At 41.3% G+C, this 14313-nt stretch overlaps 1 protein-coding gene across 1 annotated transcript in view; it reads left to right on the forward strand.

Moving 5' to 3' along the window:
• Positions 1 to 14313, forward strand: part of LOC135207998 (acetyl-CoA carboxylase-like) — a 460030-nt gene that overhangs the window by 56373 nt on the left and 389344 nt on the right. The window contains exons 7-10 of the mRNA XM_064240089.1: positions 4823 to 5032; positions 5472 to 5642; positions 5825 to 5987; positions 9942 to 10104. Coding sequence (XP_064096159.1) covers positions 4823 to 5032; positions 5472 to 5642; positions 5825 to 5987; positions 9942 to 10104 — 707 coding nt within the window. The remainder of the gene's footprint in view (positions 1 to 4822; positions 5033 to 5471; positions 5643 to 5824; positions 5988 to 9941; positions 10105 to 14313) is intronic.

Here is a 14313-nt window from a genome sequence, read left to right on the forward strand (position 1 = left end):
TGAGTTCGTCGAGATGAAGACATCGCTGTCGACCAAGAGGGCCTTTTAAGAAGCTTCAAGATTTTATGTCTCGAAGGAGGATCAGGGCAAGACCACTTTCGCCCTTCCTCCCTCTAGGACTCGCCGGGAAAGGAGGAATTTGGTATGAAACCAAGGAGGGACGTGGGAGTAAAGTTTCCTTCGTCCGCTCTGGGTGACTTCTCCAGTTTTTAGTGGACGCTCAGAGGAGGGGTCTCTCTTATCGTCTGCTAAGGTGTCCTGGACTCCTGTGGAGACGGACCACCACTTGAAGGGACTGCTTCGCACCTTAAATGTCTTTATTTCCTAGACTGGTGTCTGGGAGTTTTAGACCTTCAGTCTAGAAGTCCTGATTCTCTCTCAGTCTGGGGAGCTGTCCAGCGTGTTGTCATGTATGGGACAAGGTCGTCAGGGATGGTTCGGAGGAGCTAGTTTCTCATTTTGGAACTGCATTCCTGAAGAAAAGAGCTCTTCTATGCACAATTTTCCGTACCCCCTAGGTGCTAAGGTTCGGTTCCCAAACATCCCGCTCAGAAAGCGGAATTGCTCTTTGCGCCTCTTTCGGACCATCTCTCTTCCCCCCCCAGGCTATGGTAAAGGATTCTTGCAACGAGTTGCAAGAGAAGGCGACCCAGGACCTCTTGGTATAGTCTTCAAGACGTCCAGCAGTTCCTTCCACTTCGGCATTCAGTAAACCCCCGAAGAAAGTCAAAACCCTTTCGCGGGGCACCCCCCTCGAGAGCAGCTCCTCGAGGGAGAGGTTTTTCGAGAGGAAGAGCTTCATTCAAACCCAAAACCACCAAATGAAGATCTCGTCCTTCAGACGGCCAGTCAGGGCCAGACTGAAATTCTTTGCGGAGGCATGGAGGCAGAGAGGGGCGGATCCTTGGACTCTCAAGATAGTAGAGCAGGGGTACAAGATCCCCTTTTTTTACATCCTCCTCCTTTAACATCAAACTCCCAGAGACCTCTCTCCATCTTATCAGGGAGAGAAGAAAAAGTATTCTTTTTCGATCTGTTAGACCAGATGGTCGAAAAAAAAAAAGAGCGTGGAACAAGTCTTGGACTGGAGTCACCGGCTTCTACAACAGGATTTTCCTAGTGCCGAAGCAGTCGTCAGGTTGGCGCCCAGTCCTGGATGTGAGCAGGCTCAATCTTTTTGTAGAAAAGATCAAATTCAAAATGGAGACGCCTCAGTCGTGCTGGGAGCCTTGAGACCTGGCGACTGGATGGTGTCTCTGGACCTGCAGGACGCGTACTTCCACGTCCCCGTCCACCCTCTTTCAAGGAAGTACCTGAGATTCGTCTTAGACAACAGGGTTTGGCAATTCAGAGCCCTTTGTTTTCGGTCTCAGCACGGCCCCGATGGTTTTCACAATGATAATGAGGAATGTAGCGAAGTGGCTCCATTCGTCAGGGATCAGGATATCCCTCTACCTCGACGATTGGCTGATCAGAGCGTCGTCGAGGCAGAAGTGTCTGAAGGACCTTCAGTTTACGTTAGCCCTAGCAAAGTCTCTGGGTCTTTTGGTCAACTCCGAAAAGTCGCATCTGACCCCGACACAGTCCATCGTGTATCGGGGATTCAGATGGATTCAGTGGCTTTTCTTTTGGGCGTTTCCATCCCAGGAACGTCAGCGTACTGGGGTTAGAGAAAGTCGCAGCCTTCCTAGAGAGAGAAGCTTGTTCGGTGAGGAGTGGATGAGTCTGGCTGGGCACCATTTCCTCGCTAGAAAAGTTTGTCTCGCTGGGAAGACTGCAACCTCAGGCCTCTTCAATTTTTTCCTTGCGGAAGAATGGACGTCGAAAGAGGACCTGAATGCGATCCTAAGGATCTCCAACAGGTAAAAGTCCACTTAAGATGGCTCGACCCTCAGAAGTTACGAGAGGGCTTCTCCTTAAATCTTCTGAGCCCCCGACCTAGTGTTGTTCTCAGACGCTTCCATTTCCGGTTGGGGAGCAACACTAGGGGGGAGGAAGTGTCAGGCTCCTGGAGAGGGGAACAGGTAGCCTGGCACATCAATGTCAAAGGAACTGGCAGCGATATTCCTGTCGCTGCAGTTCCTTCGAAGACAAAACTGTCAAGCAAGGTTGTCAAGTCAAACTCAGACAGTACCACAGCCCTTGCGTATCTAAAGAATCAGGGAGGAACTCACTCCAGATCCCTTTTTCTCCTAGGCGAAGGAAGTTCTGCTATGGGCAGACGCAAGGCGCATCAAGATCCTGACAAGATTCGTGGCAGGGGTTCAGAATGTCAGGGCGGACCTTCTCAGTCGACGAAATCAGATTCTACCAACAGAATGGACCTTGCACCAGGAAGTCTGTCAACAATTATGGAGATTGTGGGGACGTCCTCTAGTAGACCTGTTCGCTACATCGAGGACGAAGAGGCTTCCTCTGTATTGCTCCCCGGTTCTGGATCCAGGGGCAATTGCAGTGGACGCGTTGCTCTGGAACTGGACAGACCTGGATCTTTACGCCTTTCCCCATTCAAGATCATGGGGGACGTAATGAGGAAGTTCGCAGCTTCAGAAGGGACAAGGTTTGACTCTGATTGCCCCAATGTGGCCAGCAAGAGAGTGGTTCACAGAGGTCATGACATTCCTTGTGGACGTCCCAAGAACGTTGCCCTGGAGGAGAGATCTACTCAGACAGCCTCACTTCAAAAGGTTTCACCGAAACCTCTCCGCTCTGGCTCTGACTGCGTTCAGACTATCGAAAAGTTGGCCAGAGCGAGAGGCTTTTCAAAGGCAGCTGCGAGAGCAAGCGCTAATGCTCGAAGAGCCTCTTCAAGAGCTGTCTACCAGTCTAAGTGGCTCCTCCTTCAGGGCATGGTGCAAAAAGGAAGGAATTTCCTCTTCCACGACCTCTGTGAATCAGATAGCGAAATTTCTTACTCTAAGAAATGTGCAGAAATTGGCAGTTCCTACAATCAAGGGTTATAGGAGTATGTTGTCTGCCGTTTTTTCGCCACAGAGGACTGGACCTCTCCGACAATAAGGATCTGCACGATCTCTTAAGGTCGTTCGAAACCACCAAGATTCCACAAGCAAGACCGCCCTCATGGAATCTCGATGTGGTTTTGAAACATCTGATGCTAAGTCCCTTTGAGCCTCTCCATGAAGCTTCTCTAAGGGACTTGACGAGACGACTCTTACCTAGCTTCTCTGGCGACGGCGAAGAGAGTTAGTGAAATCCAAGCGTTCAGTAGCCTAGTGGGCTTCAAGGAGACAACGCTGTCTGCTCGTTGAGCCCATCTTTCTTGGCTAAGAACGAGAACCCGTCTAATCCTTGGCCAAAGAGCTTTGAAATCAAAGGAATATCGAGTCTCGTGGGTCAAGAACCAGAGAGCCCTGTGCCCTGTCAGGGCTCTCAAGTTCTATGTGAATAGGACTAAAGAGATAAGAGGTCCCTCAGGTAATCTCTGGTGCTCGGTGAAGAGACCAGATTTGCCGTTGTCGAAGAATGCTGTTGCTTTCTTCTTGAGGGACGTCATTAAAGAGGCTCATTCATCTTGCCCAGAAGACTGATTTGAGCCTCTTTAAAGTGAAAGCTCACGAGGTCAGAGCCGTTGCTACTTCTCTTGCCTTCCAAAGGAATATGTCTATCAAAGATATTCTTGATAGCACCTTTTGGAGGAGCAATTCCGTATTTGCCTCACATTAACCTCCAGGGAGTGAGAACGATTTACGAGAACTGTAGTTCTTTGGGGCCTTACATTTCGGCAGACACAGTTTTGGGGGCTGAAGGTAGCTCTCTCCCTATTCCCTTAGCTTAGTTAGGTTAGTTTTATTGTGTTTTTGTTGATGTGAGATCTTCTGTGGAAACCTCCCATTCCTTAGTGTTAATGTCAGGGGTTTTTTGGTTAGTTGGTCAGGTGGTGGTCGGTTGCTGTGTTACTGCCATATGTTTGGCTAGATGGTCTTGTCACATTGTGGGCACGTTCCCCGTTGACAGAGCATCCAGAGTGCACCAGCACTACAGGTCCAAACCTGGCTGGCAACTCTGATAAAGCATAAGCAGGCTTTAAGTGACAGTAATCACAGAGTCTACTTTGCTATCAGGTAAGGAACCAATAAGTTAATCTTTTATTTAATTTAAGTTTCCTAAAAACTCCTAGTCTGTCTCTACCCACCATCCGAAGGTGGGATTCAGCTATATATATCTGACAGGTAAGTATGAACAAGATGTTATTGTTATAATACAATTAAGTTGTTCATACTTACCTGGCAGATATATATAATTAGAGTGCCTACCCTCCTCCCCTCAGGAGACAAGGGTCATGAATAAAATCATGAATTAGAAAATGGGAATGGTTCCTGATATCCGCCTCCCAGCGGCGGGAATGGTACTACCCACCTGGCCGCCACCACTACGTGTGCCCGCCGAGTTTTGAAATTCTGTCGGACGTCAAAATACAGCTATATATATATCTGCCAGGTAAGTATGAACAAACTTAATTGTATTATAACAATAACATATTCATCAGATTTTCCTGTTAACAGTGAATTTTGTTTTTGCTCTACTGAAATGGTTGCCTTCGGCTCCATATCCATGTTTCTAGAGATTTCTGTGTTATGTATTTCATTTCATAGGAACTTTTGAAGAATTTTCTAACGTTAAGCTGTTGCACATAGATGTACTATAGGTAGCAGACTTTGGTCTGTCTTTCTACTTTTAATTCATATTTAACAAGTTAATTAAATTATAGTCAAGTGTTCAGGGTATAAATGCTCATTACTTTGATGGTGTGAAGTTTTTGTATTCTGTAATAATTGGTTCTAAATGAATTCAACTTTTGCAGGTGCAAGCAAGAAGTTCTGGCTCCCCTATTTTCATCATGAAATTGGCGGAGTATGCTCGTCATTTAGAAGTACAGATAATTGCAGATATGTATGGTAATGCAGTGTCTTTGTTTGGCCGTGACTGTTCTGTACAAAGAAGGCATCAAAAAATTATTGAAGAGGCCCCATGTGTAATAGCCAAGCCTGAAGTCTTTCGAAAAATGGAACAGGTATTTAGAATTTACCTTTGTTACTTATCTGATTACCTTACAATGACGTAAAAATGCTAGAGCAAGTGAAAGATGGTTATACTGAAAATGCTGTGATCATGCAGAGAATAGAAACTTGTAGATGAGTGAAAATTAGAATTGTTGTAATTCAGTATGATAAATTTGTTTTAAGGCTTAGTTTTAGGTGATTTGTAATAACGAAATTGTTGGGGCTTTCTTATGATGGTCCAGCACTTAAAGAATAAACAAAGTTGGTAGGGATATCTTTTTGTCGCAGGTGCTGGCACCACTTGAAAACCAGTCTTTTTTGTGAAAAATAATAAGCTAGCAGAATCTTGAGCTTATGAACTGCTGTGTAGTTCAGGGTGTGATAACTGCAAATGATTGACATTAGAGTTTAATGCTCAAAATTTTATTATGATTTTCAATTCCTTTTCAGGCTGCTGTTAAACTAGCAAAACTTGTGGGTTATGTGAATGCTGGAACTGTGGAGTATCTCTACGATAATGATGGTAATTTCTATTTCCTTGAACTTAATCCTCGCCTGCAAGTTGAGCATCCATGTACAGAAATGATAACAGACATCAATCTTCCTGCTGCACAATTACAGGTAATGTGTCAGCAGTAACTATATTGAATTCTTATTCAAGATATGAATTTCACTTAGTGTGGTACATACAGAAATAATTGTTTATGAGCATTATGATATGTATTTCTTTTACCAGAGAGAATTTCACAAGTTATTTGTGAAGGTAATGTACAAATAAAATGCATTTATATTTATTTTTTCAGATTGCCATGGGCATCCCTCTGCACCGAATCCGCTGCATTCGTGTGCTGTTTGGCAACTCTCCTTGGGATGACAATGTCATTAACTTTGACCAACCTGAAAAAAAACCTGTGCCTAAAGGACATTGCATTGCAGCTCGTATCACAAGTGAAAATCCAGATGAAGGTAAGATTAATCATCAGTTTGTATTTTACTCTTAAAATGCTATTTATTTAAGTTCTACATACATATCTGGATTCCAGATCTGAGGGCTTAAGGTAACAGTATTGATGATAGTTGAAGTTAGCTTTCACCCCACTAGTTATCATTTTCCCCACAAACTTTACTTTTCATGCATTCTTACATGGAGGCAGCCACATTAAAAGAAATGTCCAGATTAAAGATTGTTTCAACAAAGAGCAGTAGTGTTAAGAAATTTTTTCCTCAGCCCTGTACTGTTTTGTAATAATTTTCATGAAAATATGTTCTTTTTCTGAAGCTGAGCTTTCTAATAGGCATAACAGTTATTATAAATTACAGGTGCTCCTCGAATTATGATGGGGTTAGATTCCGAAAAACCTATCGCTAAGCAAAAATATCGTAGGTCAAAAATAACCCTTATGTCTCCTTTTGTCTTACTAATGAACATCATAGTCTAGCTTAACCTACCTTAAACATGCTTACATTGGCCTACATTGTAGCCTAGCTTATCTTAAACATGCATAGAAAATTTACATTGGCTTACATACTAGCCTAGCCTAATCTTAAATTACCTGCTTAAGAACACTACATTGCATATATATTAGCATAGTGTAGCCTACAGTAACATGTTAAAATATACTAGCATAGTCTAGCATACCATAACATGTTAAAACATACTATCATAGTCTAGCCTACCTTAACATGCTTAGAACACTTACATTGGCTGACATCCATCTCAGTTGGCCCAGTTCTTTTTTTGTGAAAACAGTAGATTTAATTTTTGCAGAAGATTGCACATCATCATTAAGTTGCTTCTTGTCCATCAAGATGATGGAGGTCATCAGTTATGAAAACCTAAGTTTCTGTGCAATTGACATTATGGGGATGTAGCCTTCATGCTTGGCAATTATTTTCATTATCTTCAAGAGTCATTGTCTTCCTCTTCCTCCTTTCACCATTTGCAGAAGACTCACATGGGTCTTTCATAGGCAGTATAAATGTTTATCTCTCAAAACTCAAAGTAGGGTATCCAAGAAAATAGTGGCTACACTTAAGATTCTGCATATCTTTTGTATGCACTAAGGGGACCATGTAGCAACCTGAGAGAATAGGAGTGCTAGTGTCTGGCTGCCCTCATTTGTGAGAGTGTACAAGCATTGCTTGCTCAGGAAAAAAATTTCAATGAAAGTATGAGTGTATTATTGTTATTGCTATCATAAAATTTAAAAACATAAAGCGAACATTTGTAACTCGGGGAGCATCTGTAGGTGAAAAGTGTAGGCCATGACTAGAACTTTATTGCATGCATTTTAGTCTTAACAGTTCCCATGCTGTTGAATCTATTATTCAGAAGCAAGTTATAATTTTTCTGTAATATGCAGAGTAAAAGAAAATCAGATTACCAATAAAATGTTTGTAAAATAAAGTGCCCCAGGGAGGGGTAGTGACTTCAGTGCACCTCATGGATTAAAAAATTTTGTCATTTTTGCATTGTTCCTTTGGCCTCTAGTTGCAACCTATTTCATTCCTTCTACTGTACCTCCAGTTACACATTTCCGACCTTTTTACTATCAATTTCTGTTTCAGCACTGAAAACCCTCATGTCCCAGCACTTGGCCTTGAACCTAAATTCTATATTCTGTTCTATTTTTTTCTGTAAAATAAAGTGAAGTAAAGTTCAAGACAGTAACTCACTGTACAAAAAAGGATAGCCAAGGCATCAAGATGAGTTGTTCCCACAAGATTTAAAGCTTAAGAATCATCTGAGCAAGCTTGAAATGAATAAACATAATCACTAACAAATTGAAAACTTTCTTTTACAGTAGCCTTAGAAAATAGATGGACTGTAACTTCCAGATGTGAATTGGTGATATTCATTTAAACACGTTCCCACTTGAATACAGAGTTTTCCTTAGGGAAGCTTTCTAATTAGCACCCTGTTTCACTTGCAGTTAATGACATCAATAGTCAACTCCCCTTGAAAATAAAAAAGAAAATATTATTTTACAGGGACAATTTCCTTTATATACTGTGTCATACTACAAAGGGTCAAACAGATATGCTGGATATGTATCATCATTATTGATGTAGTATAAGTATAGACATGAACTTCATCAGTAGGTTTACAGTTCTCTATAGAAAATAAATGAAGAGATTAACTTGAAAATCATCACTTTCCCACAAGTCAAACAGTTTAATCTTTGACATACACCTGAACTGGAAAGTCCATATAGCCAATATAAATACTAGAATAAATTAATTTGGTGTAAGTAAAATTACTATTACACAAATTGGGAGCTGACAGACCAACATTGATATTACTCTACAAAGCAGCTGTCATGTCTATTATAGATTGAGGATGTCAACAGTTCAGCCTCAGACACATCTTGGAAAAGCCTGGATCTGGTTTTTAATAGTCACTGAGGTCTTAAATTTCCCCCAAACTCTTCTATCCAAGTGAACCACATCAAACTCTTCATAACTTGAAAGTTATGCATTGAATAATGATACTACTAAATGATTCACCAATGGAAAACTTTTCTGATCAAAGTTACTTATTTATTTTTAAATAATAACTTACCACCTATCCCTGTTAGAACCATTATACTTTGAGTAAAAAATGTAAATACAAAGTACTACTTGGATTTTGCATAAGGTACAAATTTGGATAGACAAAGTATTTATCCAAAACCTATACATCACTCAAGAACATCATAAACAACTTGAAGTATTCACAAATGTGAAAGATAAATATCATTCAGTATACACTGATGGGTCCAAAATTTCGTCAGTTTTTATATACTGATGGGTCCAAATCTTATCAGTTTTTCGTTGCCTAACAATGCAGAATTATGTTCAACAGGATCAGCCATGAAAATCAGCAGTGATATTGTCATAGAAATTTGTAATTTTCAGCATCTTTAGAAGTGCTATTGAAGCCCTTCAAAATTATAATCCAAAAAATACCCTTGCACAGCAGATTACTAATTATGTGAAGATGGTAAAAATATAGGAATTGTTAGCTTCTTGCTCATTTAGATTTTAAAGGGAATGAAGCCACTGTAGCAAATAAAACCCATTACAGGCAATAAATGGCAGAATATATGGAATATTGAACCTGATAGTCACAAATTAGAATAAACCAAGCCAAATGTGGGGTTGTATAATTCATTATGTCTCAAAATTAACAACATAAAAAAATAGTTTTAACTTGCCTTAGAATTGGTCAGTCTCATTTGACCTATGGTTATTTGATGAATAGTCCATATGATTCAATCATTATATGTATACACAGAATGTAAATTAACTAACAGTTGAACATGTTTTTGGTGATTGTTATAATACAGTCAACAATGAATGTCAAAACTGTACCTAGTTTAATGTGGGTAAAGTAATTCAGAAATAAAGAAAGTGAGGTTAATATGAAGACAAGAATTTACTGTTAAGATAAAAGTAAAACAAATTGTATACTGTATTTCGTGCTGTTCAAAGTACCATGCTAATGTTATCTACCAAAATTTTCCAATCATCTGTTTTCTTTATTTACCAAGGCATCCAAATAAAAGGGACCATACACTTTTATGATTGATATGATCTAGTTTGTAGACTTAAATGCATTGACTTGTATAATATAGATCTCCAGGGAAGGAGTGCAGTGTTGAAGAGTATGGACATAGCTCTTTTATGAATAGATAGGATTGAAATTTTTTATTTACTTAGATTTTGTGGGTTATATTGTAGGAACAGCTAATCCATGTCGTCATGGATTTGTTTAGCTTTTATCAACATTTTGCTGGCAGTCAGTTTGAATGTCAGATATAGAACAGAATGAAGGGACTTTTTCTTTAGAGGCAAATTCTTTCATGGCAGCTGAACTTTTAGTTGTTAACTGCAAATAACAAGTGTTTGCAAACTTCTTGGATATCTTGTGCTTTTCAGGATTCAAACCCAGCTCTGGAACAGTTCAAGAACTGAACTTCAGATCTGGAAAGAATGTTTGGGGTTACTTCAGTGTCTCAGCCTCAGGAGGATTACATGAATATGCTGATTCTCAGTTTGGTCACTGCTTCTCGTGGGGTGAAGACAGGGAAGCAGCGAGAGAGTATGTCATCATTTAAATTTTGTCACATTCATTATTTACCTTTGTTTAAGTGCTATTTTACCAGTAGAAGTATTAGTAGGTGGCTACCACTTACACTGGACCCTTGCATTGCTTACTGTAGGTGCCAATTTTTTTTTTTGCCCCAAATTCATTGTTCTCAGACCTTTATTTATTTAGTTCTTTTTGTTCTCTTTCTAAATAGCTGTCCAACTTCTTGAACAATGTAGTGATGCAGTTTTCATCACCCATTGACAAACAGTTCTTTGGCCTGGCCCTATTAAAGTCCAGCAATGTGATTCAATAGTTTTATGTATATCAGATATATGATAATGTAAATAGTGGATCAATGCATTTTATCTTTAAGTATTATATGTAATCAGATTACTGAGAATCATATAATTAGTTGTCTTTTGGCTTAATGTTTTAATAGAAGATACTAGAAACAAGGATCAAGTAAGAAAGGATCCCTTAAATGTTTTGCTAAATATTTATAAATGTATGTATTTGAGACAATTATTCTGGTTCTTTTCAGTGAAAATCCGATATAAACATGATTTTATATAATTTTTTTTATTGCATTTTGAATTTTTTCTAAAAACAGAAACTAATTTTTTCTAGTACCGTACGTACATACTCATCAGCTAGTACATTAGCCTATATTCATGAGCTTTATGAATCAAGACATTTATTCACAATTCAAAAGAAGGAGGTCCTCTTTGGATCTTTGGTTTGCATAGTCTTATATCTGTGAGTAATCAATAGGTTGGGAGGCTGGGCATTTGATGTAAAAATGGGTTTATATTAAAAAGATAAACTTTATATATGTAACTTACCAAGTAATTACATTGCCCACAGTTTCACTTGCTGGCAGCCCAAAATCTTGAAATTTCCAGGTAGTGCTATGTAGTTGTGTGTGTAGGTGACTTGATGCCATTCACTTTCAGAGTGAGAGAGAAACAACAATGTAAAGAGTTTGATTTGTTTCTGCAGGCTTTTGACTGAAGTTCAGTTGTGAGCAGTCAGCTTAATTTTGGAATTCTGACACATCCTTTGGATGTTTTTTCTTTTTGGTGAAGTATTGCTTTTTGATAGCCCACAGCTGTATTTACGATAGGTTTTTATTACAAGACCTTTTGTCATGGATTAAGAAGTTTCTTCTTTGATTAGAGACTTTTCCCTTATTGAGACTTATGATTGTTGACCTGTTAGCCTTAATATGTCAGACTCAAGTTCATCTAGCTTATGCTATTGCAGCACTTACGAAAGCTACGATGATGCTCATACTGTGTTCACAGACTGTAACCCCATTACCAGCCTTGAGTCAAAGATGGTGTGTAACTTTGACCAAAAGAATGTTCTTATAGTGGCTACTGTTGCCCAATTAGGGGGCATCTGTGAAAGCCTTTATAGACAAAGTGGAAGGTAAGACTGTTAAGTGAAGTGATAATGGAAGAGGTGGCTACTCATCCCACCAATGCTCCTAGGCAAAGGTCACTGGTGTACTCCCTTACACCTGGGAGAAGTCATACTGGAAATCAGTGGGTTCTGCCCACAGGTAGTCTCCCCCTTGGTCAGATCTTTTGTAACAACCCAGGCCATGACAATGGGCAGCTGTTGGAAAGGGATCCATACAGAAGTGAGTTGGCTGTCCATGAATTCAGAGGCTTCCAACCCTGCAAAGAGGCACCAGTGGCGCTTTAGTGGTCAGTTGCGGCCACTGAAAAGGCACACCGTGGCTACAGTTTGCTCTCCAATGCCCTGCAAGAGGTTCAGAGAACCTTTCTGTAGCCCGCAACCTTTTTGCAGCTTCTTGGATAACCCAGAATGTTTTTCTCCAGAGTGCCCTGTGCTGGAACCCAGGCGCCCTTCCTCATGCAAACATTCTTTGTTTTCCAAGTGCTCTCGTGAGCGCCCAGTAGCGTCGAGAGCACATTAAGGGCCCAAGCACCCAATAACACCCTACTGCCTATTAGTGCCTGAGCACCCTTCAGCGCCCGAGCGCCCAGCAGCCCCTAAACATTCAGTACATAGACATACCATTTCTTCCTTGGAGTGCCCAGCACAATTTCCAACTCATCTGGCACCAGATGCCAAGTGCATGGCACCAACTTCTGCATACTTGTCTCCATCTCGTTCATTGCTACTGCTGTTGAAGCAGTGGATCCTTCATTAGCAGTCATCCAGCAGCAACTTGCTGAAGGAAAGAGGCCTTTTGTCTGCTCAGGCCCTTCTGAGTTACACCTGTTCCATGTTTTGTCAGAGGAAGAGGATTATGTGGATCAGGGCTCTGCTCTTTTGGCCTATGCAGCTTCGTTGACTTATTTGCTGCAGAGCTTCTCTGATTTTTTCTCACCAGCAGCTCCAGTTTCTCTGGTTGCCATATTCTTCATGGATAACATGCCTGCTGACTCCTTCAGGCTACCAAAGATGGTGCTCTCTTCTTCTGCAAGGAAGGCTCTGCAAGGAAGGCCCTGAATGAGCTTGATAGTTTGTTCTCGAAGAAGAGAGAGCAGGGGAAGTCTTCCATTAGTCATCCTCCTTCCCGCCTTGTCCATTGGAGGTATTTGGTGCATGCCACAAGTGAAGTCCTTCTCTGGGAGTCACTGCCTCCTCCCAGGGTGGGGGCCTTTTTCAGCCTTATAGACGCGTCCCTTCTCTAAGGTGATGTTCTCTCCTCCAGAACTTGACCACCTCCTCAAGAATCTTTTTAAAGTATTTGAAATCCTTAGCTTCTTGGACTGGTCAGTGGGTGCATTAGCTCAGAAGATTACAGACTTCTCGTTACCAGAAGACATCGCTTCGGATTGACCGAGTTTCCTTCCGTGTACCAATAAGGGATTAGGGATGGCTCTCAAGAGCTAGTCTCTCTTTGTCATGGGAGTGCTCAAAAAGAGAGAACTTTGGTGCTCTTTCACCACAAACGGTGAACACTGCTTCACAGAAATCGGCTTTGGTCTTCCCTTCTCTCGATCACCAGGGTCTTCCCTCAACCCACTGTCAGCAACACTACTTCAGATCTTCAGAAGAATACTCAAGACCTTTTAGTCTGGTCAACTAGGTGCTCCCAGAGAACTTTCGACTGCTAGCGCCAAATCTGTTTTTCCCTTTCAGCCCTTGTCCTTTCGTGGTGGTAGACCATGGGCCCAATCCAGATCTAGGGCAAATCTCTGGTTTGCATCTCACCTGTCAAGAAGTCCTCTTCCAAGTCTTCTGTACGGAAGTGAGGATGCTTTCCTCCATGTGCCAGTAGGAGCCAGGCTCCTCCATTTTTGGGGAGATGTAGTGCAAGGAAAGCGGAGGAATAGATTGTGAAAGTATTGAAGGAGGGTTACTCCATCCCATTAAGGTAGAAACCCCTCTTAGTCAACACTCCCTGTGTTGATTGCCTACTCTGCAGTCTCAGAGAGGTTTTTGGCCCTCTCAGACAAAGTATCATCCCTCCTTAAGAAGAGAGCCATTGAATTGGTTGAAGATGTCAGGTCATATGATTTTTACAATCATCACTTTGTAGTCCCCAAGTCATCAGGGGGATGGAGACCTATAGTCCCCAAGTCATCGGGGGGATGGAGACCTGTCCTGGACATCAGTGCCTTGAATTTCTCCCTTGAAAAGACAAAATTCAAAATGGAAACAAGTCACTCTGTCATGTCATCCATTTGCCGAGACAACTGGACTATCGACATGCATGATGCCTACTTCCACATTCCTGCATACCCAGACTCCAGGAAGTACCTAAAGTTCGTGTTCCACAGTAGAGTTCAGCAGTTTCCAGCCTTATGAGTCACTCTTTTGACAGCTTTGCGAGTGTTCACCTGAGTTCTTGCTCTGCTCACCAAATGGCTACATCTCATGGGGATTTAGAAAATTGGCTTCTTCGATCACTTTCGAAGGAAAGGTGCATCGAAGACCCAAAGAAGACTCTACACTTATCACAGGATTTAGGCCTTTTGATCAACACCCAAAAGTCCCAGCTGATTCCAACGCAGAGGATTCTATGTATGAGGATTGAAGATCTTTGGGTTTTTATGTCCCCCATAAATGCACAGTTATGTTTGATGAAAGTGAACGAATTCCTCTCCCTTCAAACCTCCTTTGCCAACCAATGGATGAGCCTTCTCAGTTCCCTAGCCTTCTTGGAGCAGTTTGTCTCCCTGGGAAGACTACATATGAGAGTCCTTCAGTTCTATCTAAGGGGCAGCTGGGACAGGA

Source organism: Macrobrachium nipponense, chromosome 34, assembly GCF_015104395.2.
Source record: "Macrobrachium nipponense isolate FS-2020 chromosome 34, ASM1510439v2, whole genome shotgun sequence".
Lineage (NCBI taxonomy): Eukaryota > Metazoa > Arthropoda > Malacostraca > Decapoda > Palaemonidae > Macrobrachium > Macrobrachium nipponense.